General features: G+C 46.9%; 2 protein-coding genes and 1 non-coding gene across 10 annotated transcripts in view; 1 reads left to right on the top strand and 2 right to left on the bottom strand.

Moving 5' to 3' along the window:
* Window positions 1-9693, bottom strand: part of RPL7A (ribosomal protein L7a) — a 48859-nt gene extending 39166 nt beyond the window's left edge. Inside the window, exons 1-3 of the mRNA XM_033959940.1 lie at window positions 9665-9693; window positions 9077-9197; window positions 6010-6159 (exon numbers count right to left, since the gene is read on the bottom strand). Of these exons, the coding sequence (XP_033815831.1) occupies window positions 6010-6159; window positions 9077-9197; window positions 9665-9667 (274 nt within the window). The 5' untranslated portion in view covers window positions 9668-9693. The remainder of the gene's footprint in view (window positions 1-6009; window positions 6160-9076; window positions 9198-9664) is intronic.
* LOC117368727 lies at window positions 6234-6307 on the bottom strand. The gene has a single exon (XR_004540978.1). It is a non-coding gene; the product is annotated as a small nucleolar RNA SNORD24 (small nucleolar RNA).
* A 128-nt stretch (window positions 9694-9821) lies between the features above and the next one.
* MED22 (mediator complex subunit 22) overlaps window positions 9822-27434 on the top strand; it is a 29515-nt gene continuing 11902 nt past the window's right edge. For 3 of the 8 annotated variants that reach the window (XM_033959947.1, XM_033959946.1, XM_033959948.1), the window contains exons 1-3: window positions 9840-9986; window positions 10423-10569; window positions 12400-12480. In XM_033959947.1, the coding sequence (XP_033815838.1) occupies window positions 10447-10569; window positions 12400-12480 (204 nt within the window). In that variant the 5' untranslated portion in view covers window positions 9840-9986; window positions 10423-10446. Of the gene's footprint in view, window positions 10023-10422; window positions 10570-12399; window positions 12481-26637; window positions 26686-27434 lie in introns of all 8 variants that reach the window. The other 5 variants (XM_033959945.1, XM_033959941.1, XM_033959943.1 and 2 more) reach the window with 4 other exon arrangements.

Below are 27434 nucleotides of genomic sequence, written 5' to 3'. Positions count from 1 at the left end.
TGGCAATATTGGACAGGCAGGCTGAGACTCTGGTCTGGGTTTCAGTAGATATTTGGCACATAGAGGTGATACTGAATGCCGTGGGAGATCAGCGCTCCAAGTGAGCAAGTGTAGACAACTTTCCTTCAATGTGAGAGGGTTTGGCTACAGACCTGGCGTCACTGGGATTTTTTGGAGGCTGCCGAGGGACTAGAAGTCTGAGCTCTCCTGCAGCCTCCAAACCTGTCGAGATCCTTAAAATGATCTATGGGCAGAGAACTCTGACAAGGATTGAGGAAATCATAAAGAACTACGACCTGACTCCATCAGGGGCCCATGGTCAGCTACCTGGCAACTACTTCAGGCGATAATCTGCCACAATGGCCGTAAGATTGCCAGTCCTTTTCCAAAGAATGTTTGGCCCTTGAATGGTAGCCTGTTCAAAGTGGCATTGGAAGCCAAATCTCCTGCTCACTGTCTGATCCACAGCATTCTAGGAGCAGAGATCGAATAAGCAGAAACCTTGCTTATAACCCTTGCTCCCAAGGGAACAGTCCCTGAGTCACCAAAGTGTTAGGGCAAGCTGGCCAGGCAAGTTCCCTGTAAAACAGTTTCCCTCCTAGCTACAGACTTCTGACCAGAGTCTGTCTTCTCACAGGCAAAGCTGACCCAGTTGTACTGATGACTTCTGGAGCACTGCAAGCCTCACAGTTCAGATAACCCTCACCCCCCCCCCCAAAAAAAAATCCAAGTCAGAGCAGATCAGAAAAAGACACCTTCCAACTCGCTTGTAGAAAGAAAAACTGAGAAGCTGGGGCACAGCCTAGAGATGCAGAATGCAGAGACGAGAAAAAAAGGTAGATGATGCCTTCTACAAACTCGCAAGTAAAGGAGACTAAACACTAGTTCAACACTTTTGCACTAGAAAAAAAAGGATGGGGTTTGGACTTTTGTATTACAAATTATTTGCTCTAACAGAATTAAAACCTATTACCGGAGACTTTCATCATCTTTTCACAGCAATGATTACCGTACATATGGCTTTGCTCCATATATATGTACTGTGTGTGTATATAAACTAAAGAAAACCTGGTGGTTACCTATTAATTAAATAAAAACCACCAATGTAAACCAGAATGACACTGCAGGTGATTTTTTTTTTTCTTTTTATATATAAGGGAACAAGCCTCAGGTTATGGAGTTTCACCCATTCTGGGTTTTCTCAAAGAGAAAAACAATTCTTTTCTCTTACTCCTGCTTACATCACCGGCTTGAGCCCATCCCCCCTACCTTAACTCTAACAGTCAATTTATTCTTTTTTTTCTTTAATTTACTTTATCTCTTTAATTCATAACTCTCCCATCTCCTATTAATCTATATTAAAATTCATCTTAGAACTGGAAGAAGTATATTTATAGCCCAGAGAAGCGTTGCTAGAGACTTTTCCCTGATGCAGCAGGGATGTAATTGTATCCCGCAAAACGCAGGCCGCATTGGATAATTGAAAGTAATAAGCAATGGCCTTGGTTTCTTAGAGCATAAGCTAAGCACTTTAAGTTCTAAAAGTTGGAAATGAACTGAAGCAGTTTACAGCACAAATGTACTTTTTGACACAGCACTTTGAAGAACCAGTGCACTCTTTCAAGATAAATACAATCTTTCTGTCGGTTTTGAGTATTGTAATTAACTCTGAGGTTTCTTAAGCATTAATGAATTGTGAGGTTTCTTAAGTATTTGAATTTAGATGAATTTTAATATAGATTAATAGGAGATGGAAGAGTTATGAATTAGAGAGAACGTAATTAAATAAATAGACTGTTGGAGTTAAGGTAGGGAGGATGGGCTCAAGCCGGTGATGTAAGCAGGAGTAAGAGAAAACAATTGCCTTTCTCTTTGAGAAAACCCGGAATGGGTGAAACTCCATAAACTGAGGCTTGTTCCCTTATATATAAAAAGAAAAAAAAAATCACCTGCAGTGACATTCTGGTTTACATTGGTGGTTTTTATGTTGTATTTAGGGCTCCTTTTACGAAGGTGCGCTAGCATTTTTAGCGCATGCACCATATTAGCGCGCACTAGCCGAAAAACTACCACCTGCTCAAGAGGAAGCAGTAGTGGCTAGCGCGCGCTATTCTGCGCGTTAAAGCCCTAACGTGCCTTCGTAAAAGGAGCCCTTAATGTGTGAACTTTCAGGCCTTGAGCATGCGCACGAGCATAATCCATTCCAGGAGCATGCTCGTTTATCAAAGCAAGTTTCCATTGTTTCCTATGGGGAAACTCGCTTTGATAAACGAGCATGCTCCTGGAATGGATTATGCTCGTAATCCAAGGTACCACTGTGTATATATATATATATATATATATATATATATACATATATATATATATATATATATATATATACATACATATACACATACACAAAATAGTGCTGCCCGATTTACGATTCGATTCACCGATTCACTTTGGGTGAATCGATTCAATTTAAAATAAAAAAAAATCGGCTTCCCAATTCGGACCCTCCCCCCTCGCCCCCTAAATCAAGAGCAGCAGCGCTGCCACACCTGCTTTAGAGAGCGAGGAGGGATGGTCAGTCAGGAAGTGCTGCTGTTCGGCTTCCCCCCCCACCGCGTCTGGTTTCCTACCCTGGCATCCGGTTTCCCCCCCTGGCCTCCCCGCACCGTTTACCTTCTAGTTGCAGCCTGCAAAGAAGATTGCGGTTATAGCACCTTTGCAAACTGCTTTGAGCTGTTTCCTCCGCCGCAATCCTGCCTCTGAAGTCAGAGGAGGGGCTGGACCGCAGTAGAGGAAACAGCTCAAAGCAGTTTGCAAAGACGCTATAACCACGATCTTCTGTGCAGGCTTCAACTAGAAGGTAAACGGTGCGGGGAGGCCAGGGGGAACACAGAGGCCTTCTCGGGAGGGTGTGCAGTCCTTTGGAGTGGGGGGGGGGGGGTGGAACAGGCTTTGGGGGTTGCAGGCCTTCAAGGCGGGGGACTAAGCCTTCAAGGTGGGGGACAGACCTTTAAAGGGGGGACAGGCCAGGGATGGTGGCATAGGCCTTCAGGGGGGACAGGCCTATAAGGGGGGGGACAAGCCTTCAAAGCGGGGGCAGGCCAGGGATGGTGGCATAGGCCTTCAGGGGGGACAGGCCAGGGATGGTGGCATAGGCCTTCAAAGCGGGGACAGGCCAGAGATGGTGGCATAGGCCTTCAAGGGGGGGGCAGGCCTTCAGGGATGGGGGGAAAGACCTTCTTGGGGGGCCTGGTGTAGAAGTACATGGAGGGAGGGAAGGAGGTTCAAAGAGACGTGCATATGCCGGACTTTGGGGGGGGGGGGAAGAAATAATGGGTTTAAAAATAGAGGAGAGGGAGAGAGATGATGGACAATGGGATTTAAGGAAGGAACAGAAAGGGAGAGACGTTTGACACAAGGGATGGTGTGGAGGGGATAGAGATACTGGATAGTAGGGTAGTTGGGAAAAGAAAGGGAGAGATGGTGGACCCTGGGGTAGTGGGGAAGGAGGGAGAGATGCTGGATGAAAGGGTAGTTAAGAAAAGGTGGATCTGTGGATGGAGACGAAAAAAAAAAAAAAAGATGCCAGACCTCCGGGAGAGGGAAGGGAAACGGAAGGGGAGGACAGAGATGGCAGATGGATGGTTAGCACAGAGAAAGAAGGAGGCCCTGGCAAGCAAGTTATCAGAAGACAACCAGAGCCTGGGACCAACAAGATTTGAATAATGACCAGACAACAAAAAGTAGAAAAACTAATTTTATTTTCCATTTTGTGATTACAATGTCAGATTTGAAATGTGTATCCTGAGAGAGCTGGTGTTAGACCGCAAACGTGAGCTAGAATTTAACAGCGGAAAAGTCTATTTTGTTTGTTTATTCTGTTTACATCACAGCGCCAGTGTGGTTAGGAGAATGGGGTGAAGAGGCTATAAAATAAACTCACCAGGATGTTTAAAAAAAAATCCAATTGGGCAGGAAAATCGAATCGAAAAACCAATTCAATAGGCTGAATCAAATCGAAATTTTTTTTCCTGAATCGGGCAGCACTAATATACTCACATAAAAATACACATATATAACACACATAAGGGAAAATAAAAAATTAAAGGCAATTCTTAAATTACACGATAGCCAAAACAGAGCCAGCAAAATACAACTTATGTACTCGTATACTGCCTGTTGGCTACTTCGTCCACTCACAATGAAGTGCTCGGTCTTTTAATCATGTGGCAGCCACATGGTCAGAAACATGGATGCTCCACTGCAAGTTGCACCATTGAAGAACAACGTGCAGTAGCATGTTTTCTTCAGGCAGAGGGAGTGAAACCTTTGGAAGTTCACCATCTGCTACTGACTCAGTATGGACATAGCACCATGAATCAACGAAAGGTTTAAAAAGCAGGAAGAACATGTGTTAACCAACAAAGGTTGTTCTGGTCACCCATCAACATTTTTTAACCACATTCTCTGGTAACAAATTTCAGAGTGTCGAGCTCTATCTTTATGGAGATGATGTGGTATACAAACTTAAGATTTAGTTTAGTTTAGAGCAGGGGTAGGGAACTCCGGTCCTCGAGAGCCGTATTCCAGTTGGGTTTTCAGGATTTCTACAATGAATATGCATGAGATCTATGTGCATGCATTGCTTTCAATGCATATTCATTGTGGAAATCCTGAAAGCCCGACTGGATTGCGGCCCTCAAGGAGTGACTTTGAGATCCCTGCTCTAAAGGAATGCAGAAGCCAGTTGAACGATACAACAAATTCATTGTCTTACATGGGGACTATGTGGAAAAGCGATATGTTCAATTGCTCACAGTTTCTTCTATTAAAGCTGTTAAATGTATTTTGCCTTTACTTTTTGATTTACCCTTGTATATACACATATGTATATACACTACACACACTTTGTATTGTATTAACAACCCTGTTCTGGGCCAGCTATCTGGGATCAAGCACAAATCACACCAAATAATTTGCCCAGAAGTAAATCAACTGCTGCTGAAGGTTATTACATGTTTCACAAAATCTGAAATCAAGACATTCTTTTTCTGAATTAGTCTCTACTATATGTTGTGTCTTATCTACAGATTTTATTATGTATCTTGTACTTAGGATGTTACAGATTATAATTTTCAAATAAACAAATCTGAATAGAGAACTAACCAGTAGTAGCACATTTATGAGGCAGTTGGTGGGGATCTCCAAACCCAGCCAGCTAACCTCCCCAATCTCTCCTCTCACGTGCCTTTAAGGGGCTAATCTTCGCCAGATGTGAGCTGCGTGACTGATATATGCTGCTTGCACCAGCCCCATAGCTTTCCTTCTCTTGTAACTTCCTGTTTCTTCAAAGGCAGAGTGCATCATAAAGAAGGCTGTGGGGTCAGCACAATAAGCATGAAGTCAGTTCTTCTAAAGGTAGGCAGTGGGGGTAGGGACCAGATTGGATCGCCTCACCTGGGTGGGAAAGGAAGAGATGGGATATTCTGTCCACCCAACTGGGAGTACAGGCCCAACCAAAATTTGGGTGTCTAACTACCCCTGGAACTATATAGCTTCAAGCTTTCAAATGAATCAATGCATAAAACTATACAAAAACAGAATTTATTTAAAATACCTTATAGTGAAATGAAGCTATATTGCCAGCAATCAAGATTAATTGTCTGTTATGTTTTAGTTTGTTATTTATATACCACTTATAACCTAAGTGGTTTACATTGATCAGGTACTCTGAAGGTTCTTCTATCTGTCCTGAAACTCACAGTCCGGTTGTGGTACCTGGGGCAAGGGAGGGTGGGTGGCTTGCCCAAGGTCACAGGAGGCAATACTAGCATTTAACTCACAACCTCAGGAGGCAGAAGCAGCGCTTCTAACCACTAGGCCTTCCTCCTTCCTTATGCATGAAAAGATGTTGTGCGCTAAAGAGACAGTACAAGTTCAAATATTTCCCCCCATGATGTCACACCAGTCATCATATTGCCTCACTTTAAGGTGGTTTTGATTCTCATTATGTACCTGTCTGACGGTCCAAAGCCTGGGTAAACTGGTTGATTGCAGGAGGCACTTTCAAACGCTTATAAAGAATTGACCTCTGGCGCTGCAGTCGAATGTAACGAGGCCATTTCACAAAGCGAGTCAGATCACGCTTTGGCTGAATATCTTGACCTGAAGGACAAGAGTGCTTTCAGTCTTAGATTCCATTCAGTTAGGAACAAATCACACTGAAGTCTTGTGGAATGTGCATCAGCGATCTTGGTGGAAAGATCTGTCATCAACTTAGTCAGATAGCAAATATTCATTTACATCATTTGCACATATGAAAAGGCCACTTGCTTGCTTACGCTTGTTGGTCACTAAACAAGAACCCACCTTTAACCCAGAAAATGTCAATATTTCTAACACACAGAAATTCAACCAGAAAATCATATTTCACTAGGCATTGTACTATTAGATGGTAGAGCTGTATGTAAGGTAGAAGCATTAACCACAGTTCTGATTTTAACTCGTTTGTAGGTTGTAATCTTCTGAAATACCCACAGCATGTAGAGTGTAAGGTACAGTGGTGCCTCGCATAACGGACGCCTCGCACAGCGAACGCTGCGCACAACGAACTTTATGTCTTGATCCGTACAACGAACTTCGTTTCACACAACGAAGTCGCCCGAGCTGCATCCTTCCGCGCAGGCACTGCGCTTAACTGCCCTCTCTCCGCCTGGTTCCCTCTTGCCCCCCCCCGACTCCCCGACACGATCGGGGCAAAAAGGAGCCCAAGCCCTCTTGCCCCGCCGATTCCCCAACTCCCCACACAATATCGGGCCAGGAGGGAGCCCAAGTCCTCCTGGCCACGGCGACCCCCTAACCCCACCCTGCACTACATTACGGGCAGGAGGGATCCCAGGCCCTCCTGCCCTCGACGCAAACCCCCCCTCCCCCCCCCCCCAAGAACCTCCGACCGCCCCCCCAGCCGACCCTGCGACCCCCCTGGCCGCCCCCCACGACACCCCCAACCCCCTACCCCGTACCTTTCTGTAGTTGGCCGGACAGACGGGATCCAAACCCGCCTGTCCGGCAGGCAGCCAACGACGGAATGAGGCCGGATTGGCCCATCCGTCCCAAAGCTCCGCCTACTGGTGGGGCCTAAGGCGCCTGGGCCAATCAGAATAGGCCCGGGAGCCTTAGGTCCCTCCTGGGGGCAGGGCCTGAGGCACATGGGCCCAACCCGACCATGTGCCTCAGGCCCTGCCCCCAGGAGGGACCTAAGGCTCCCGGGCCTATTCTGATTGGCCCAGGCGCCTTAGGCCCCACCAGTAGGCGGAGCTTTGGGACGGATGGGCCAATCCGGCCTCATTCCGTCGATGGCTGCCTGCCGGACAGGCGGGTTTGGCTCCCGTCTGTCCGGCCAACTACAGAAAGGTACGGGGAAGGGGGTTGGGGGTGTCGTGGGGGTCGGCCAGGGGGGTCACGGGTCGGCTGGGGGGGCGGTCGGAGGTTCTTGGGGGGGGGGGCGGTCGTTGGGGGGAGGGGGGGTTTGCGTCGAGGGCAGGAGGGCCTGGGATCCCTCCTGCCCGTAATGTAGTGCAGGGTGGGGTTAGGGGGTCGCCGTGGCCAGGAGGACTTGGGCTCCCTCCTGGCCCGATATTGTCGGGGAGTTGGGGAATCGGCGGGGCAAGAGGGCTTGGGCTCCCTTTTGCCCCGATCGTGTCGGGGAGTCGGGGGGGCAAGAGGGCTTGAGCTCCCTCTTGCCCCGATCGTGTCGGGGAGTCGGGGGGGCAAGAGGGCTTTAGCTCCCTCTTGCCCCGATCGTGTCGGGGAGTCGGGGGGGGCAAGAGGGCTTGAGCTCCCTCTTGCCCCGATCGTGTCGGGGAGTCGGGGGGGCAAGAGGGCTTGAGCTCCCTCTTGCCCCGATCGTGTCGGGGAGTCGGGGGGGACAAGAGGGCTTGAGCTCCCTCTTGCCCCGATCGTGTCGGGGAGTCGGGGGGGGCAAGAGGGCTTGAGCTCCCTCTTGCCCCGATCGTGTCGGGAGTGCCAGGGACCACACGGAGTCACCCACCGTACCACCCGATTCGGGTAAGCGCAGGTATCGGTGGGTGGCTTATTTGCGGGGGGGTGCCTTATTTTACATTTTTTTCTAAAAAGGGGGGGCTGTCTTATTTGATGGCCCTGCCTTATCATCGGGGAAACACGGTAGAAAAAAAAAAAAAATGAACAGTTAAGTCCCAGTTTTTGCCGCTGAGACTCTGCCCTCTCACTGTAAAATTAGACTCTACTTAGTCTGTCTTTAAATTTAAAAAATGTGTGTTGTTTTAAAAAACAATTATGTTTTTAGATGTATCTAAATAAAAATAATAACCAAAAATTTATCTTTTTTTATGTCATCTTAGCATATTTTATGCTACAGAACGAATTATTTTTTTTAACATGTATTGTTATGGGAAAACGCGTTTCACACAACGAACGTTTCACATAACAAACTTGCTCCTGGAACGGATTAAGTTCGTTGTGTGAGGCACCACTGTATATAAAAATTTAAAACCACATACTTATAAGATGCCTGGATTATTAAAGCAGAACTTTCTGCCTGAAACTGGAATAATTTTTTGAATACTTTATTTTTCTGCAGAATAGAGCTCCAGTGCATCCAGCTTGCAAAGCAATTGACTCATGAATGAAGGAGGGAAGACAACACAAATTATGAATTAACTAAGAAAAAAGCTATTATACTAATGTATTTTCAAAGGGTCATACATACTCACGTTTCAACAATTGCAAGTATTTTGAAACTATGTACAAGGGGGTACTGCATTCTCCAGACACCATATAAATAAATATGAGCTTTTAGATTTTCGGGTTATACATGTGGCCAAAATGCTTTGAAGATCAAAACACTTTCAATAAAATATCAACAGTACAGCCTAGCCACATACTTTAACTTAAGCCTGAAATACACCTACTGCAACAATGTTGAATAGAAGTACAATAGTATCTATCTATCTATATACATATCTATATATATACTAAGCAGCAATAAAGGCCTGAATTATAAAAGTTTTCTACAGATACTTATTCCTAAGGCCAGACTCACCAATACCAAAATTCTTGGGTCTCTTCTCGAAGAGTGGATTGACAACCTTCTTGGCCTCTTGCTTCTTGACTACAGAAGGGGCCGGAGCCACCTTCTTCCCCTTGGCCTTCTTCCCTTTAGGCTAAAAAGAGTTGTAAAAATCAACTGATCAAATACCCAATTAGCTCTGAAACGCTAAAATCTTATCACATCACACCCCCCCCCCATAAAAAAAATATCCTTCCCGATAACGTGAGGTAGTGAAAAAGAAATGAGGCTTTGCCCCGCGTTAGTCATCGCTGCCACCTCGTCTTATAGAGGGTTTGAAAAAACGAATCGAACACCGGGTAGCAAAAGGCGAACACGTTGTGGGCCTCACTATTTACCATCATTTCTTACTATCGGGGAAGATCGGGAGGGAGGAGACCAGCCATCTCAGAACACGGCCCGATTAGAAATAGTAGTAAACCAGCAACCCAACATATATTAGCTGCACCCAAAAGAACAAAGAAACGGGGTCCCTCGCCGAGAAAGCGAAGAGCAAATACAGCTAAACAGAAGCATGATGTAGATGGATGAAACTCCCTTAAACATACAACTCGCACCCACCATGGCGGACAGCGACAGAGAAAGGAAGAACGCTGCATGCTGGGTAATATTTGTAGAAATGAAACAAATATCGCGAGAGTTCTACTACGAGGTTTTGCAGGCACCGTCAACTTTAGAAATCTATCGCTTCCGGTTCAATTGATTGACGTAGGATTTGAACCAATAATCTATCCAGTGTTTTAAACTGAGCCAATCCTCGTACGTAGGGGGCAGATCCGATTGGACCAATGAGGAAAGTTAAATCCAAAGCACGACCTGCAAGTATTGAGACTCCGGACAATATGTGGCTTATTAAATAGAATTGGCTCCTTGTTCTAAGGTTGTAAGTACACACTTTTGCTTCCAGTTATAGGCAAAGGTGGGTATACCAAATATAAGGGCTAATGCATTAACCTTCTGAGAGGGAAGAGGGGCAAGGCATTTGGCTGGATGAAGTTTTGGGGAAACGGAGCATTTGGAATTCGGAGCAAACCATCTTTATTGATTTTACAAACTACTGAGAACTCTCTTTTTCTGAAGATTCTCGTCAATCTATTGTTATAAAATACGAAAAAAAATTATGCTGCACGATGAAATTATTGTTTTGGATAGGTTTAAATCTGTGAACAACAACACATTTTAGGATGTCTTTCTTGACTAGTATAAGTATTAAAAAGGTTTTACAGTTTTAGAACCTTGGAGGCTTCGATTCAGATGAGGCTGTGGCATAAATTGTTGAACAGGCTTGACTTCTTGATGATACTTGTTCTTCTTTATAGGTGAGTCCCTTTAAATGTTAGAAAATGTCACAGCAGCGTGTGCTGCCTCAAAGTAAGGAGACTCTACTTCAGTCCTACAATAAGAGGCTGAAAGATGACATCAAATCCATCATGGACAACTTTACAGAGATCATCAAAACTGCCAGAGTAAGTATGCTGATAAGGAAGCGTGGTGTGTGATACAGTAATATGCTGTTAAATTTGGTTCAAGAAGAGGTGAAAAATGTGCTGTGTTGGGTCAAATACTCAAGCTGGTCTATAGCATTATTGGTATTGGGGTACAATAAATAGATGCTCCAAACTGCCTATAATTTAATTGCATAGTTGAGGAAATTGATATAAATGAACTTGATACAGTGAAAACTTGCCTAGGGTTGCAGAGCCTATCCATGGTTGAAATGAGGTGTGAATATGGTTCCCCTGCTTTATAGCAGGGCTGTGGAGTTGGTACATAAACCTTCTACTCCAACTCCTTTATTTATGGTATCTCTACTTCAACTCTTGATTCTTTTATTTATATATCTATATAGGTGTTGTACTACATGCAAGGGATTATGGTTTAATTTATGTTTATCATGTGTGTTCAGTTATTATGTATTTGGCATGTGTGTATGACTGAGGTATTCTATTAGCATGATTTTTCCATGCAGCATTTTGTAGTAATTTAGCTTGATCACTTGTCTCGATAGTGGAGGGGAGATGGGGATTTTGTTGATCCTTGTTCCGTATTTGTAATTTATAAAATGACTTGTACAGAATATTGTTTCTTTTTATACTTTCATTAAATGATTTCAATATAAAATAATAACTATTCAAGGCTTGTGCGAATGGGATCAGACAGAGTTTGCGAGGATGGGGACAAACATTGTCCCCGTGTTATTCTCTAGGTGCCACATTCATTAATATAAGTGGGCATCCCTCCTGCCGGTCGACTTAGCGGGGGGGGGGGTGTATTTTTTTCCTGCTGCAGTCGCTGAGCTGATCGCAATCAGCTCAGCCGCAATGTAATTCTCTAACCAGCACCTGTGACATGGACGCCAGTTAGAGAATTGGGGTGGTTAGGCAGGGTTAGACATTCGTCAGGATAGATGCGATTCTATATAGGACACCCATGTGTGATTCTCAAAAGCTGCTTAGGTGACGTCTGAGACTGGGCATCCTATACAGAATCCGGGCCTGAGACACACGTGCATGCACTACGAATACCCTAAAAACCAAACCCAACAAAGCATCCCCCAATCCTCAGAAATCCTGTCTACAAGATAATACCATAGCTTGCATAGTAAAGATCATGAATAATTCATCAACTCTGCCAGAGAGGAAAATTATTGGCTAGAAAAAGACATCTACAAATAATTGCGTCTTAAATAATTTTCTAAACATGCCTTTATCATGGCATTTCATATCTGACCCACCAAGGAGTTCCATATCTTAACTCCTGCACAGCAAAAAGTCATTTTAACAGTCTCAACAAGCCTTGGATTCATAGTTGTTTTCAGTAAAGCTAGATTCTCAGAACGCAATGATCTTTGTGGTGTGTATAACTAAGTATATTATTTTTAAACAATTCTGGAATGTTTCCATATAAGAATTGATGACAAATCATTACTGCTTTATACTGTACTCTGAAGGTGACTGGTAGCCAATGCAATTTTGGAAGATGTGGCAAAATGTGATCATATTTAGACAATCCCATTATCAATCTTGCTGCTGCATTTTGTATAACTTGCAATGCTCTACATCTTGCTTTTGTTATTCCAAGATACAGGGCATTGTAGTAATCGAGTCTCAACAAAACCATAGCCTGGACTACAGTACGGAAATCATATGGCTTTAACATTGGTTTTAATCGGTGTAACAAATGCATTTGTGCGAAACATACTTGTACGGTCTTAGTTACTTGCAACTTCATTCCAATACTCAATAAGCTGATAACCTGAATAATATATATAATTTTGTTTATAACTTATTTATTAGATTGAAGAGGAAACCCAAGTTTCTCGGGCAACCCAAGGAGAACAGGATAATTATGAAATGCATGTGAGAGCTGCCAACATTGTACGTAATAGACTATGCATATACAACTGTTTTATTGAAAATATTTAAGGTATACTTGAAATATAACAAATGAAATTATCACTCATAAAAGAAATATTTAAAACAAGAAATAAGATCAACAAAGTAAAGGCATACACACACTCAAAAAATGGAGTTCATTTTTGATATACAGAAATATCCAAAGAAAAAGCAACATGATAAACCAGTTAGTGGCAACTGCATTTTATTAGTAGCAATCTTCCAACACAAGATGTGATATGCACTGTCCTATCAAATCGACCAACATTTTTTAGAAGGAACATCTGTCTGCATCAGGGGTATATGTACAATACTTGTGAAAGGAACAGACACTTCTCTAAAAAAATAAAAACAATCAGAACATATACATAGCACCTTTTTACGAAATCAAAATAAAAGTGAGAAATAGAAAAAGGGGAATGGAAGATAAGAAAATTTCAAAAATATTACCTTCAAACCAGCTATTCAATTTATGGAGATTGCCTACACTGGGCCTTATTTAAAAAACAAAAAACCCCAAAGCTTTTGTTATTTTGCTGGGTTTTTTTGATATTTTTTTCCGTTTTAATCAAAACTATTGTTATCCCAGGACAAGCAGGCATGATATTCTCACATGTGGGTGACGTCATCTACGGAGCCCCGGCGCGGACAGCTTTTCAAGCAAACTTGATTGAAGTTTCAAGTTTGCACACTGCACCACGCATGTGCGTGCCTTCTCGCCCACTAGAGGGCGCATCCCACCTCGTGGTCCTCAGTTCAAATTTTTCCGCGGAGCAAGAAAGCCCTGTGGATCTGAGCTCCAGTGTTTTTGCCTTCTAGCTGCCGCGTTTAGTTTGTTTTTCCCTTCGAATTAGTTCGCGGTACTGTTTTCCTTTCGTTTCTTTTCAAAAAAAAAAAAAAAGTCTTTCGTTTTTCATCGGGTTCCGGGGGCTCCCGGAAGCCGTGGCCGCGGGACGTCGGTACTTTCCCGGCCTTCTTCTTTTTCTTCGTGGATGTCCCGTCCTGTTACGGGATTCAAAAAGTGCAGCCGGTGTGAGAGGTTGCTTTCCATCACTGACCCTCACCGGTGGTGCATTGTCTGTCTTGGGCCCGAACATCCGACAGACTCGTGTGATCGCTGTGCTACCTTCCAAAACAGGGCCCTCCGTCGCCGTAAGGCAAGAATGGCCGAATTGTTCGCCGTCGACGCGCCGCCTAAGGCCTTGACGTCGGCCTCGGCTTCGGCCCCGGCCTTGACCTCGGCCTCGGCGTCCTCGGGGGCCTCGGCCTCGCCTCGACCCTCTTCCTCGAAGGCGTCGTCAGTGAAGCAAGCTTCGGGTAAGTCCTCTGTTCCATCCCCTTCAGCAAAGAAGCCATCCTCGAGTCAGGCCAAGGCGGGTGGGTCGACCCCGGCCCCGCATCGGACCTCGACTCCGCACACCCCGAGGGAATACTCGAGACCGAGGTCGCCCTCCAGGGAGTGTGCCCCGGACTCGGAACTCCCCACCTTCGTGGGAATTCCGGCCTTCCAGGATCTCCTCCGAGCTCTCATCTCATCGGAGCTGTCGGGAGCCCTGGAAGTGTTGCAGCGTGCTGCGGTTCCGGCGGCCTCGACCTCGGCCTGGACGCCTTCGGTCTCGGAGGCCCCGGCCTCGGCTCCCTCGGGAGCCCCGGCCTCGGCGACCTCGGTCTCGGGTACTGGGACCCCGTTCACCTCGGTCTCGGCCCCGCCCCGGACCTCGACCTCGGGGGAACCCCCTGAGCGGAGTGTAAGGCCCAAAGAAAAGTTGCGCAGAGTGCGCCGTCTTTCCTCCTCTTCCTCCGGGTCTTCCAGACACGCCTCGCCCTCGACGCGACCTCGGACGGGGCGTTGATCGAGGAAGTCTAAGCGGCCCCGAGGCTCGCCTCGGCGCGACCGTTCCTCGTCGTTCGGGGGCGAGGCGTTGCAGGTGTCGGAGTTGCGCCTCGACAACCCGAGGCTCCTCCGCTCACCCCATGGGAAGTCTTCCCGGGCCGCCTCGCCGAGGAAACGGGAGAGTGTCCCACGAACCCCGGGGTCCTCACCCAAGGGTTCCGCGAGGAGGATAACTTCCCCTTCCCCCTCGAGGGCCCTCGAGAGGGGATCCTGGGATTCGGGATCGGTTAGGGATCCTCATTATTCCCATGAGGCCTCCCCCCTCTCCTCGGTGGGGCGGTCGAGAACCCCCTCTCCCCAGGCTAGGCCGTCCTCATTTTCATCCTTCGTTCAGGACATGGCCCAAGCCCTGGGGATTGACCTGATGGTAGGCTCTCGGTATTCCAAAGAATTTTTGGAGGAACAGGACCTCCCCATTCTTCCTAGGGAGGTGCCTAGACTCCCTCTCAACAGTGTCCTTCTGCAAACCTGGCTGAAGAACTTGTCAAACCCTCTTACAGTCACGTCTGTGCCTTCAAAAATGGAATCGAAGTATAGGACGATTCCCCCTAAAGGGTTCGATAAGGCGCAGCTCTCACACCAGTCTCTTCTGGTGGAGTCTGCTCTTAAAAAATCACAGCCCTCACGGGTTTCGGCGGCGGTTCCACCAGGCAGGGAGGGACGGACCCTGGACAAGTTTGGCCGTCGCCTCTATTCAAATTCCCTGATGGCCACCAGGGTTCTAAATTACGCCTTCACCTTTTCCTCCTTTTTGCGTGGTATGGTGAAGGACCTTCCTCAATATCGAAACTCGTTACCGGACTCCCAAAGAGCAGGATTCGACAAGTTTATGTCCAACCTGTCTCAATTGCGGTTGTACCTATTCCATGCAGTGTACGACGCCTTTGAGCTGGTTTCGAGGGTGTCGGCCCTCGCGGTGGCCATGCGCCGCTTGGCCTGGCTTCGCACCCTCGACATGGACCCAAACCTGCAGGAACGCCTGGCAGACTTGCCGTGTGTGGGGTCCGAGTTATTCGACGAGTCATTGGATGCGGCGACCAAGCGCTTGTCGGAACAGGAGCGCTCTCTAGCATCCCTGGTCCGGCCCAAACCTAGGCCCCCGCCGCAGAAACCCTTTCGGCCTCCGCCGCGCCGATACCCTCAGAAGTCGACCCCGGCTTTCTCGAGACCGCCTCCGAGACGTCCGTCTCAGCGAGGCAGAGGGGGACAACCCCAAGCCCCGGCGCAGGGCCCTTCTAAGCCAGCGCCTTCCTTTTGACGGGCTGAGCGGACGGGGCGGGTTCCCCTCCGCACTTTCTCAGGAACCCCTTCCTATCGGGGGCCGTCTTCGGTTCTTCCGGGAGGCATGGACCGGGATTACCTCAGACGCTTGGGTGCTCCGGATCGTCTCCGAGGGCTACTCGCTCAACTTTGTGTCCTCGCCGCCGGACAGTCCCCCAAGTTTAGTCCCCTGCAACCGTTCGCAGCTACCGACCCTTATAACCGAAGCCAAAGCCCTCTTGAAGCTTCGGGCGGTCGAGCCGGTCCCCAAGGACCAGTGGGGTACGGGGTTTTACTCCCGCTACTTTTTGGTCCCAAAAAAGACCGGGGACCTGCGCCCCATACTGGACCTCAGGAAGCTCAACAAATTCCTGGCCCGGGAGAAGTTTCGAATGCTATCTCTCCCGGTTTTGTACCCCCTCTTGGGGGAAGGGGACTGGATGTGCTCCCTCGACCTGAAGGAAGCATACACCCATGTTCCGGTGCACCCCGCCTGTCGAAGATTCTTACGATTCCAGGTGGGGGACCTCCACCTCCAGTACAGGGTACTGCCCTTCGGCCTGGCCGCGTCCCCACGAGTATTCACGAAGTGCATGGTGGTGGTTGCAGCAGCCCTCAGGTCACGTGGACTCCATGTGTTCCCTTACCTGGACGATTGGCTCATCAAAGCCCCGACCAGGGAGGGGGTTATCTCAGCGACCCGACAGTCTATTGCCTTCCTGCAAACTCTCGGGTTCGAGATAAACTTTCCAAAGTCTCAGTTGAGACCGTCGCAGTCTCTTCAATTCATAGGTGCGGTGCTGGACACGGTGCGCCTACGCTCCTACCTGCCGACCCAGCGGGTGGAAACCTTGGTACGGATGAGCCGCCAGGTCTCCCAACTATCGAGGGTGTCGGCCAAGCGCATGATGATGCTGCTGGGCCATATGGCCTCGACGGTACATGTCACGCCGTTTGCGAGGCTACACCTGAGGATCCCTCAGTGGACCCTCGCGTCCCAGTGGCGCCAGGAGTGCGACCCGGTGTCGCGCCTCATTTCGGTAACTCCGCCCTTGCGGAAATCGCTGCGTTGGTGGACAGACTCTTCAAATCTGTCCATGGGGCTATTGTTTCGCACTCCGCCTTTTCGCAAGGTCCTGACCACGGACTCCTCGGAGTACGCGTGGGGAGCCCATCTCGACGGTCTTCGCACGCAGGGCCTGTGGTCGTCAGAAGACCGTCAATGTCATATCAACGTGCTAGAGCTGCGAGCCATCTTCCTAGCACTTCGAGCCTTCGTTCACATATTGCAGGACCAGGTGGTCCTCGTCCGCACGGACAATCAGGTGGCAATGTATTATGTGAACAAGCAGGGAGGAACGGGGTCATGGCCCCTCTGCTCCGAAGCTCTTCGCCTCTGGGAGTGGGCGGCCTCCCGGAACATCTTCCTCCGGGCGGTCTACATCCAAGGAGAACGGAATTGCCTGGCGGACAAACTGAGTCGACTTCTGCAACCGCACGAGTGGACTCTACACTCAGCAGTTCTACGCGAGGTCTTCGCTCGCTGGGGAACGCCACAGGTGGATCTGTTTGCCTCTCCGGAGACACACAAACTACCACTATATTGTTCTCGGATGTACTCGCAGGACCGTCTGGAAGCGGATGCCTTCCTACTCGACTGGGAAGGGAGGTTCCTGTATGCATTCCCTCCGTTCCCTCTGATCATGCGAACGTTGGTACACCTAAAATCGTCCACGGCCACGATGATTCTCATAGCACCTCGGTGGCCGCGTCAGCACTGGTTCTCCCTGCTGCTCCAGCTCAGTGCCAGAGAGCCTCTTCCCCTGCCTGTCTCTCCTTCTCTGCTGTCTCAGAGTCAAGGATCCATGTTACATCCCAATCTGCAGTCATTGCACCTGACAGCCTGGTTTCTTGTTCCCTGACCCCTCCGGACCTGTCTCAATCGGTGAAGGAGGTGTTGGAAGCCTCCCGCAAGATCTCGACGAGGCTCTGCTATGCGCAGAAATGGACCAGGTTTTCCACCTGGTGCTCGTCTTTTCACCTGGATCCGGTATCAGTTCCGGTATCCTCGGTTTTAGAATATTTGTTTCAATTGTCGCGCTCCGGCTTGAAAACCACTTCGGTGCGGGTTCATCTCAGTGCGATCTCTGCTTTCCACCAACCTCTGGAGGGACGCCCTCTGTCACTCCATCCCTTGGTGACACGCTTCATGAAGGGGTTACTCAGGGTTTGTCCCCCTCTTAAGCCGCCGTCTGTCGTGTGGAATTTGAATGTGGTTCTGGCTCAACTGATGAAACCCCCGTTTGAGCCACTCAACAAGTCCCTCTTGAAATTTCTGACTTGGAAGGCGGTGTTTCTAATTGCCCTCACCTCCGCCAGGCGGATCGGGGAGTTGCAAGCCTTGGTTGCGGACCCCCCTTTCACTGTCTTTCATCACGACAAGGTGGTTCTCCGCACCCATCCTAAGTTTTTACCTAAAGTTGTTTCTGACTTCCACCTCAATCAGTCCATTGTCCTTCCTGTGTTCTTCCCGAAGCCCCACTCCCATCCTGGCGAGACGGCGCTTCACACGCTTGACTGTAAGAGGGCGTTGGCATTTTATCTTCAACGCACCAGGCCTCATCGGAAGGTTCCTCAATTGTTTTTGTCCTTCGATCCCAATCGATTAGGGCATCCAGTTTCCAAGCGCACTCTGTCTAACTGGTTGGCCGCTTGCATTTCCTTTTGCTACGCTCAGGCTGGCCTTCCTCCCCCGGGTCGAGTCACGGGGCACAAGGTCCGAGCGATGGCAGCTTCGATAGCTTTCCTCCGATCCACTCCGATGGAGGACATATGTAAGGCTGCCACTTGGTCTTCGGTTCATACATTCACCTCTCATTACTGTCTGGACACTTTATCCAGGAGTGACGGCCGGTTTGGCCAGTCAGTTTTGCAAAATCTGTTTTCCTAAATTGCCATCCTCCCACCTGCCCTTTTTTGGTTAGCTTGGAGGTCACCCACATGTGAGAATATCATGCCTGCTTGTCCTGGGATAAAGCACAGTTACTTACCGTAACAGGTGTTATCCAGGGACAGCAGGCATATATTCTCACAACCCGCCCGCCTCCCCGGGGATGGCTTCCTTGCTAGTTATGGAACTGAGGACCACGAGGTGGGATGCGCCCTCTAGTGGGCGAGAAGGCACGCACATGCGTGGTGCAGTGTGCAAACTTGAAACTTCAATCAAGTTTGCTTGAAAAGCTGTCCGCGCCGGGGCTCCGTAGATGACGTCACCCACATGTGAGAATATATGCCTGCTGTCCCTGGATAACACCTGTTACGGTAAGTAACTGTGCTTTTTTGAACCATGTTTGCGAGGTAAGAAGTGTTTAACATTTTTTGTACTATCTCTTTAAAACTGGTGTGGCCCTTTTGTGCCTCTCTGCTGTTTATGCTATACAGAAATATGCAATGAAAGATAGTGTGGTCTTTCTGTTTAATTGACATGAATGTCTAGAGAACTCTGCTAGAGTGCACCATCTAAAACTGTTTAGCTTTCCTAAATTATTTTTTCCCCCATTATAAGAAGTACATCCAAGATATCCTTAAACTCTAGAAGCTATGCCACCAGTTTTTTAAAGTCTGGTAAACACAGGATATCTGAAGAAAAGTTTCTAATGCAATGTTTTTCAATGCAAGGCCCAGAGGACCACTGGGACAGCCCCCATTGTCATTCTACATTGTTTTTGCTGCTTTCTGCTTTTCTACCAAGCTTGTGACAGAAATAGGGAAGTGGATGGTGGTGGTGGGGAGTTACTTGAATGAAGGACAAAGCATTTCTCTAGAGAGGAAGAGAATGCATTTGAAAATGCCCATCTCCTTAAACATACCCCCCCAAAGAAAGTTCAAAAGTGGACTGGATGTGATCAATACATGCTGCTAAGCAGTGTTGCAGGCTGCATAGGATGATATTTTAGCAGATCTCCTTCAGCCCTTTTGGATTCAAAGTAGCCCTAACGTAAAAATTCTGTTACATCCCTTCTGGATTCCATACGCTAAGTGTTCAATCCCAACCCGCAGTCTGGGTATTGTAGAAATCTACAACTTTTATGAGCACATGCTCCACCCGCTTAGCCGGAGAGTTAGTAAACAATCCCAGTTATAATTTCTGCAAGCAGACCTTGGAGAAGTTTTTTGCAGATGCTCTGCTTCTGTTTCTTATTTTTTCACTTAAAGTTCATTTTTCATTGGCTTCAATGCCATGAGACCCTTCCCTGGTGGTCCTCTGTCAGAAAAGAACGCAGTCCTTCGGTGTTGGACTGCAGCTTCACAGAGAAGCTCTGGTGGATCTGTGGAGCCAGCCTGCTGTGTGCCATCTTGTTGAAGTGTCCAGGATCCTTGCCGTGGGAATCTACTGGCCAGTGACTCTGTCACAGATTTCTAGCACATGCTGTGTGCATCTGGACAGAAACTCACCCAGGTTTCAAAGCGCATCGCCCCCAACTGCGTGGGAGAGGATCTGTGGGGGTGGAGGTTATAATCGGTATCTGGCTGGCTGGCTGGCAGTCCAAAGATCTTCCATTCTGTGCATTTGATGCTGTTTCTGAGGCAGAAAATCTTTCTTTTTTCTCCACTCAGCTTTTTTTTTTTTTTTTTTTTTTTAAATGCTGACAATCAAAGGCACTGCAGAACTGTGAGTACCTCCTTTATTAACTATGGGAACTACGGGGGTGGTTTGGGGAATGATTTAAAAGTAGTTTTCCACACTTTCTGTTGGTAGATTCTGATTCCCCACCTCCCCAAACCCCAAATCGCTATTTTTAAATTTTGGTTTTTGTTTATTTTTGCCATATTTGGTGTGAATTCATGAAGGTGTTCATCTTGGATTTTAAAATCAATCTTTTTTTCTGACTTCTATTTCTGCCTCACAAACCCCTCAATTTGACTCAAAATCATTTGGGATGGATTCCCCAGCCCCTAATCTGCTGAATTGCGCCGGATCAGCGATTGTGTACCGTGTACCGTAGCATGCTAGGGGAGGGGGGTGAGCTTCGGACTTTGCCTCCTCTGAGTAATCTTGGGCTGGGGAGCCGGCCTGGGTCTGTGCCTTTTGATGAAACTCTCGCCCAGAGGCTGTTCTGGAGTCTGGCGCAGTACACCTGTGTTCCAAGTCTGGGGACTCTTTTGAGGCGACGCATGTACCTCATCAGAGCCTTTCCATGGTTGCGGAGTGGGCCTTTTCACCAGATTTTATTCAGCTCCTCTGAACGGCATATCCTCAGACCCCGCTCGTATGACAAAGATAGTGGGCGCGTCAGGAGCTGTGCAGGAGCTCTCATCTGGCTGTGCCAGATCTCGATTGCAGTAATTGCCATGCAGATTTTATGATTCTTCTGTCTCCTGCCACTGTATTTAATTTTGATCCAGCTGCTACCTTTGCTAAGACTGGTCTCGTCCGTCCGGAGCGTACGGATTTGGAGGTGCTGATCCTTCTTCACATTTTAAGCAGGCTTCTGCCCGCCTCTTTACAGGTGATGTTCTGCCAGAGCTCCATTTGGATTTTCCACTTTCCAATTCTTTGGCTTCGCTCCTGGACTGGTCTGTGCTTTTTCCATTCAGTCCACAGCTCCTTGGTCTGATTTCAAAACAATGTGATTCTTTGAAAACTTTCCAATCTGCTAAAGCTAAGTCTACGCTTTATCACCTGGATCCTGATTTTTGGCAGGTTTGAACAGCCTGAGGTAGATTCCACTGTGGCGCCGGTTTTCCAGTGCGCAGCCCTCTCTAGTGATGGGGGTGTGAGATTTCAGGACTCTCGGGATGTTATGCTATAAAATATTCTTGTCTAGCATCCTCAGGTAGCTGAGTAGCGGTGGCTACTAACTTTATGGTGCATGCCTGTCATTCCAGCCTGTGCAATGCGTCCTCTGTGGAGGTGCATGCCTGTATTCCACTGGTGCTGGTTGGTGTGGCTGAGGTGCTGGGCATCCTTTATGATCTCATTCGAGTTCTTAGTACATTCTCTGTTTGTACAGTGTCTCTGCACTGAATGTTTTGGATCCGTCTTTGGATGAGGACGCTGCCTCGAAGATCTCCTTCAGCAGCTGTCTTTTCAAGGGCCAGATTTCTGGATGACCTCTATTAAGGTGTTGCTGAACATCGCCCTACGTCACTCATTGTGAACCAGTTTCACTGGACAGCAGGAGGGGATTGTAGTTCTTTGTTCCTCCTGAAGGTGTCATCAGGGATACTCAGGTTTTTCCTCTTGGAGACATTCCGAACACTATGCCTCACAAAAAAAACCCCAAAAGAAGAAAGCGCCAATGTCACCAGGGGTTAGGGGCTATTTTATCAGGAGTGGACTCTACTTTCATCAGACACTTGTTAGTCCTCCTTTGCCTGCCTTCGGCTTGGTTTCTGGACTCTGGAAAGTTGACCACAACAGAGTCCAGGGTCTGCAATATCTGCAACGCCTCTTAGTCATCGGGATACTGGAACCTGTTCTAGACCACAAATTGGGGCTTAGACCAGTGATTCCCAACCCTGTCCTGGAGGAACACCAGGCCAATCGGGTTTTCAGGCTAGCCCTAATGAATATGCATGAGAGAGATTTGCATATGATGGAAGTGATAGGCATGCAAATTTGCTTTATGCATATTCATTAGGGCTAGCCTGAAAACCCAATTGGCCTGGTGTTCCTCCAGGACAGGGTTGGGAACCACTGGCTTAGACAGATACTCCTTATACTTCCTCATGCCAGAAAGGCTCAGAGGATTTGAGATCCATTCTGGATCTACAGTTGGTCACCTGCTTCTTGCAAATTCCTTTTTTCCAAATGGACAATGGAGTACACAGTGTTAGCTGCTGCCCCTCCATGGGAGTTTCTAGTGTCCTTGGATCTCGCAGATTCCTTAATTCAATCTGCCTGGAGCATTTCAGGTTTCTGTGTTTACATGTTTTGCAACAGCATTTCCAGTTGCAGCTCTGCCCATTGGGCCTTGCGATGGCTCCTGCACTTTCATCTCAGTGTTGGTAGTTGAGGCAGATTTCCACAAGCAGGGGTCCAAACCAACCCTTCCTGGGACAACAGGTGATCTGAGCTCCGTCTTGTTGGGTGTATGAAAGTGCGGTGGGGATGGTAGTGTCTCTGCTGCAGGTGTTGGCAAGTTCAGTAAGAGATGCTTGGCGTCCTCCCAGTTCCTGGAGTTTCTGGGGCTTCTCTTCGTCTTCAGACAGGATCATGTGTTTTTTCTCAGGGCAAGTAGACCGAACTTTCATCAACAGATCAGAATTCTCTTCGGCAGGTTCTGGGGTCTGGGGCAGCCTCCTTGGAGGTGATCCCCTGGGCCAGAGCGCCCATGCGCCCTTGATGGGAGTCCCTCCTATCTTGGTGATCTCTGCTGAGTTTTCCCCTTTAGATGCTGCTCCCCTGGACAGAGCCATCTAGCAGCATTTTGAGCTGGTGGTTTCAGGGGGGGGTGACTCTCTTTCAGGGCTGGCTTCTTTGGATTTCTGAGTGGATGACTCTTAGGATGGATGCCAGTCTGTTGGGAACCAACGTTGGTTGACTTGTCTTCTGGAGCTTCGGGAAATTTGGGCGCTACTCGCTCTCCAGCCCCTTCAGAAAGGACCAGCGGTGCAAATTTCTTCGACACCACAGTGGTGGTGTATGTATGTCATGAGAGAGCTCTAGTGATCTTCTTTCTTGTGCCAGAAAGATTGGCGACGTTCCACTGGGGGGAGGTGCCTCTTCTGTCTTTCTTGGCGGCCCATTGGGCCAGAGTTGACAATGTTCTGGCAATCTTCCTCAGCTGACAGTTCCTGATCTGAGGAGCAATGTCCCTCTCATAGGAGGCGTTCCATCTGATCTCACAAGAGCTGGGGTTTGCCCCAGAGGGTCTTGTTGGCTTTGGCAGAGAACTTGAAGGATGGGCGCTTTTTTGTTCGATGAATATCGAGGAAGCTAAGGTTTGGCCCTGGCTGGTTCCCAAGTTTCTGTATGATGTTCCCTCCATGGCATCTGGTTGGTTAGGTCATCCGCTGGACAGCGATGCATCCCAGTCTGGTGTTTCTAATGGCTCTGGATTGGCCTCGTTGCCTGTGGTATTTGGATTTCATATGTCTTCAGCAGAACAAAACGCTCCGGCTCCCTTTTCTTCGATAGCTTCTCTGTCGGGGCATAAGACCACGGCATTTTGGTCTTACAGCATGGCTCTTGAGCGCTCAGCAGTGGTGATGCATGGTTATTTGGAGGTAGTTATCTTGACTCTTTTGCGCTAGAAGATACCCTCTACTATGGCTTCTTCTGCCAAAGCCTGGAAGGCTTTCCCATGGTGGGGTGCTAGGAATCAGGTGGAGACTGAGAAGGCTTCCAGTTCGATAGTATTGGCGTTCCTTCAGGAGGATTTAGACAAAAATTTGGCATGGCCTCCCTGAAAGTTCAGGCTGTAGGCCTTTCATGTTTTCGAGTGTGTAGTGGCATTAGTTCGCTTACTGCTCTTTCAGAGGTGACCAGGTGTATGAGGGGGGCATTTCGTCTGTGTCCTCCCTTGCGTCTTCTTTTCCTTTCGTGGAATCTTACCATGGTGAGGTCCTTTTTGAATCACTAATATATGAATTTCTTCTGGACCTAATGATCAAGACTCTCTCTCTTTTTTTTTTTTTTTTTTCTGGTCTCCATTGTCTCAGCACAGTGTATTTTGGAGCTTTATGCTTTTTTGTGCAGTGTCTCCTTTCTCTGTATTATGGACACGGGTGTTCCTTCATATTGTTCTTTCCTTCTTGCCAAAGGTGGTCTCAGTTTTCCATGTCAATCAGGAGGTTAGGTTGCCTGCTTTTCATCCAACGGGGGTTTGGAGTGCAAAGATCAGATCTTGTGCAAATTAGATGTCGGGAGGGTCTTGCTCCTTTATTTGGAAAGGACTATTGAGTTCAGGCTATCTGATCACATTTTTGTTCTCACTGCTGCGCCTCACCGTGGTAGGCTGGCATTCAAGTCCTCAATCGCTTGATGGATTAAAGCCATTTCTGCAACTCCTGTCACCCGTGGCAAGCAGCTGCTGATCTCGTTTAAGTACATTTGATGAGCAGTGTGGCAGTTTCGTAGGGGGAATCTCGCACGATTCATTCTGATGAAATTTTCAGGGCGATTTCTTGGTCCTTTCTCCATACTTTTGCCCAGTTTTACTGAGTTTTTGTGGCAGCGCATTCTGTTGCCGTTTTTGGAACCTCAGGTTTGAGGGCAGGTTCTTCTATCCCTTCCTAGCTACCATGGCTTTGGTACATCACCTAGCGTATGGAATCCAGAAGGGACATAACCGAATGGAAAATTAGGTTTATATCTTTGTTAATCTTTCTGTTAGTCCCTGGAGGATTCCATACGACCTGCCCTCTCTCTTCACTCAGTTGTTTGGAGTAGCCTGCTTCTTTATGCCTCGATCAGTCTCAATACAGGTTTGAAGCTTTTCCAGCCAGTTGGCAGATCTTGTGGGGAGTTTCTGTGAGTATACACATTACCGAAGGCCTTTCTTGGGGTGCTCGCTGCACACTGCAGGTTAATAATACATTATTCCTCAGTGTTTTTCTGAGTTGCCTTTGTGCCTGTTTATCACTTGTTAATATTTTGCAGAGAAAATCAATTCATGAATTACTTCTGTTGATGTTCATGCATTTTGGGACTTAACTGGGATTTTTTCCTATCTCTCAGTCTAAGGGGGTGGAGCATGTGCTCACAAAAGTTGTGGATTTCTGCAATACCCAGACTGCGGGTTGGGATTGAACACCTAGCATATGGAATCCTCCAGGTACTAACCGAAAGAAGATTATCAAAGGTATAAACCTAATCATCCATTAGTGAAGACCATTGCACTAATGAGTCAGCTATCTTAACCCCCCCCCCTTTTTTATGAAGCCGCGTTAGACTTTTTAAATCATTGGCTACGGTGGTAAAAGCTCCAATGCTCATAGACTTCCTATGAGCATTGGAACTAATACCGCTGCAGCCGGTGATAAAACCTAACGCTGCTTCATAAAAGGGGGCCTTAATAACTTAAATAAGAGTTAAATGCTGGAAACCCCTCTGGAGGAAAATCACCAGGTCAACCTCGATTATGTCTTTTCTGTTTGAATCAGATCATGTGAACCTTCAAACTGTTTTGTTGTCATTGGCGTGACCTGTTCTTAGGACAAAGGATATAGGTTTACCCAGGTATCTGCCCAGGGTCTCTTATGTTTTCCTTGTAAATGTCTTGCTAGATTGCAAGGTAAATAGGTGTTTTCTCTTTAATTTTTTCACCTTTTTAAAAGAGTAGAATTTAGTGACTTTAAAAAAAATTTAAACATTTTAAAAGGATCAAGTAAATGTGCAAACAAAAGATGGAGTAAAATCAACTATAAGAACACCCGTTCTTAACATTACATCAGTTTGAAATGAAGTTAGTAAAAGAAAAAGTCACTTCTGTGATCTCGCTTTTTTCATAATTATCTTCCACCCTCTTTCAAGTTTATTAGGAGTTTGATATATTGCCCATCACTTAGTATCTAGGCGGTTTACAAATAAGTCCTACAGGTAACATCCATCCATGATAGAGTGCAAGTATAGGATGGCTTATAGCCTAGGCTGTTATAACCTTAAACCATCCACAGTAGATAAATTCATATCAGAGATAACCCTCCCTCACCTTCAAACCCTCTTACTTCCCAGCAGAGAATCCCTATATGTATGAGTTATAAACGGTGAGTCAAATCTTAGTCCAAAACCCTTTTAGCACTATACTAGGCACTCTTGCCAACAAGAGTTTATAAATAACAATCCCAAACCATCAGAAATGCTTTCTGCTGTCGGGGTTCGACTTACACTGGAGGGGGGGGGCCTTCAAGGAGCACTAACCAATTTAGTGCACACTTAACACTAAAATGCTTATTATATTCCTATGGTTGTCTTAGCATTTAGAGTGTGTTAATGCAGTTAGTGCTGATGATTTTTTTTTTTTTTTTTAAATTATTAGGTTGGGGATAGCAGGGATTCCACCTTCTACTCCAGCTGCAATAAAGAAGTAGGTTCAGAAAGGATTTCAGATCAGTGACCTGGCAAAAAATGACCACCAGTAGAATCGACCATGAATTAGAGCTTCACCTTCTAGTTATCCTCTGGTTTTTATTTATTTATTTATTTTTTAGGGATTTTTTGTCATGTTTGTTTTCTTTTTGAGAAATCAAAATATGTTGATTTGGAATATACGAGTGCAGGTCAGTGTAGAGCAGATTAACCGGTTCTGTAATCCTTGGTCACCTGTCAGCAAAATAGTTTAAACAGGTAAATATCAAACTAAAGGGATCTGATTTTTTCTGTAGCATGTCTTTCATGCTGTTAAAGAGATTTAAGCTAGTTCAAGGACTTTTCAGTTCTGGAACTTGAAGATTGTGTAGAATGTTTTGAACACTACCAAACTTTGTAGAGTGGTAATCATAATAGTAAATTTTCTGAAATGATTTTGTACCCCCATTTAGATGTCTTACGTACTGTTTTACATTACATTACGTTAGTGATTTCTATTCCGCCTGTGCCTTGTGGTTCTAGGCAGATTACAAATTAGAAGAAATCTGGACATTACCGAGATAATTACGTAACAATGATTACCTAGAGAATTACATAACAGTGATTCATGTTCTTTACATGGTGTGGTAGAGGATTCAATTATAAGATATCTGGATTTTTCTGAAAGAATTACATAGCAGAGAATCAAGTGATAACAGGATACAGTGGAGAATATCAGTATATACGGGTTACAGAAGAGAAATTACC

This window comes from Geotrypetes seraphini, chromosome 10 (assembly GCF_902459505.1).
Source record: "Geotrypetes seraphini chromosome 10, aGeoSer1.1, whole genome shotgun sequence".
NCBI classification, from domain to species: Eukaryota; Metazoa; Chordata; class Amphibia; order Gymnophiona; family Dermophiidae; genus Geotrypetes; species Geotrypetes seraphini.
The sequence above is the reverse complement of the archived record's forward strand: the minus strand, read 5'-3'. Positions and strand labels throughout refer to the sequence as shown.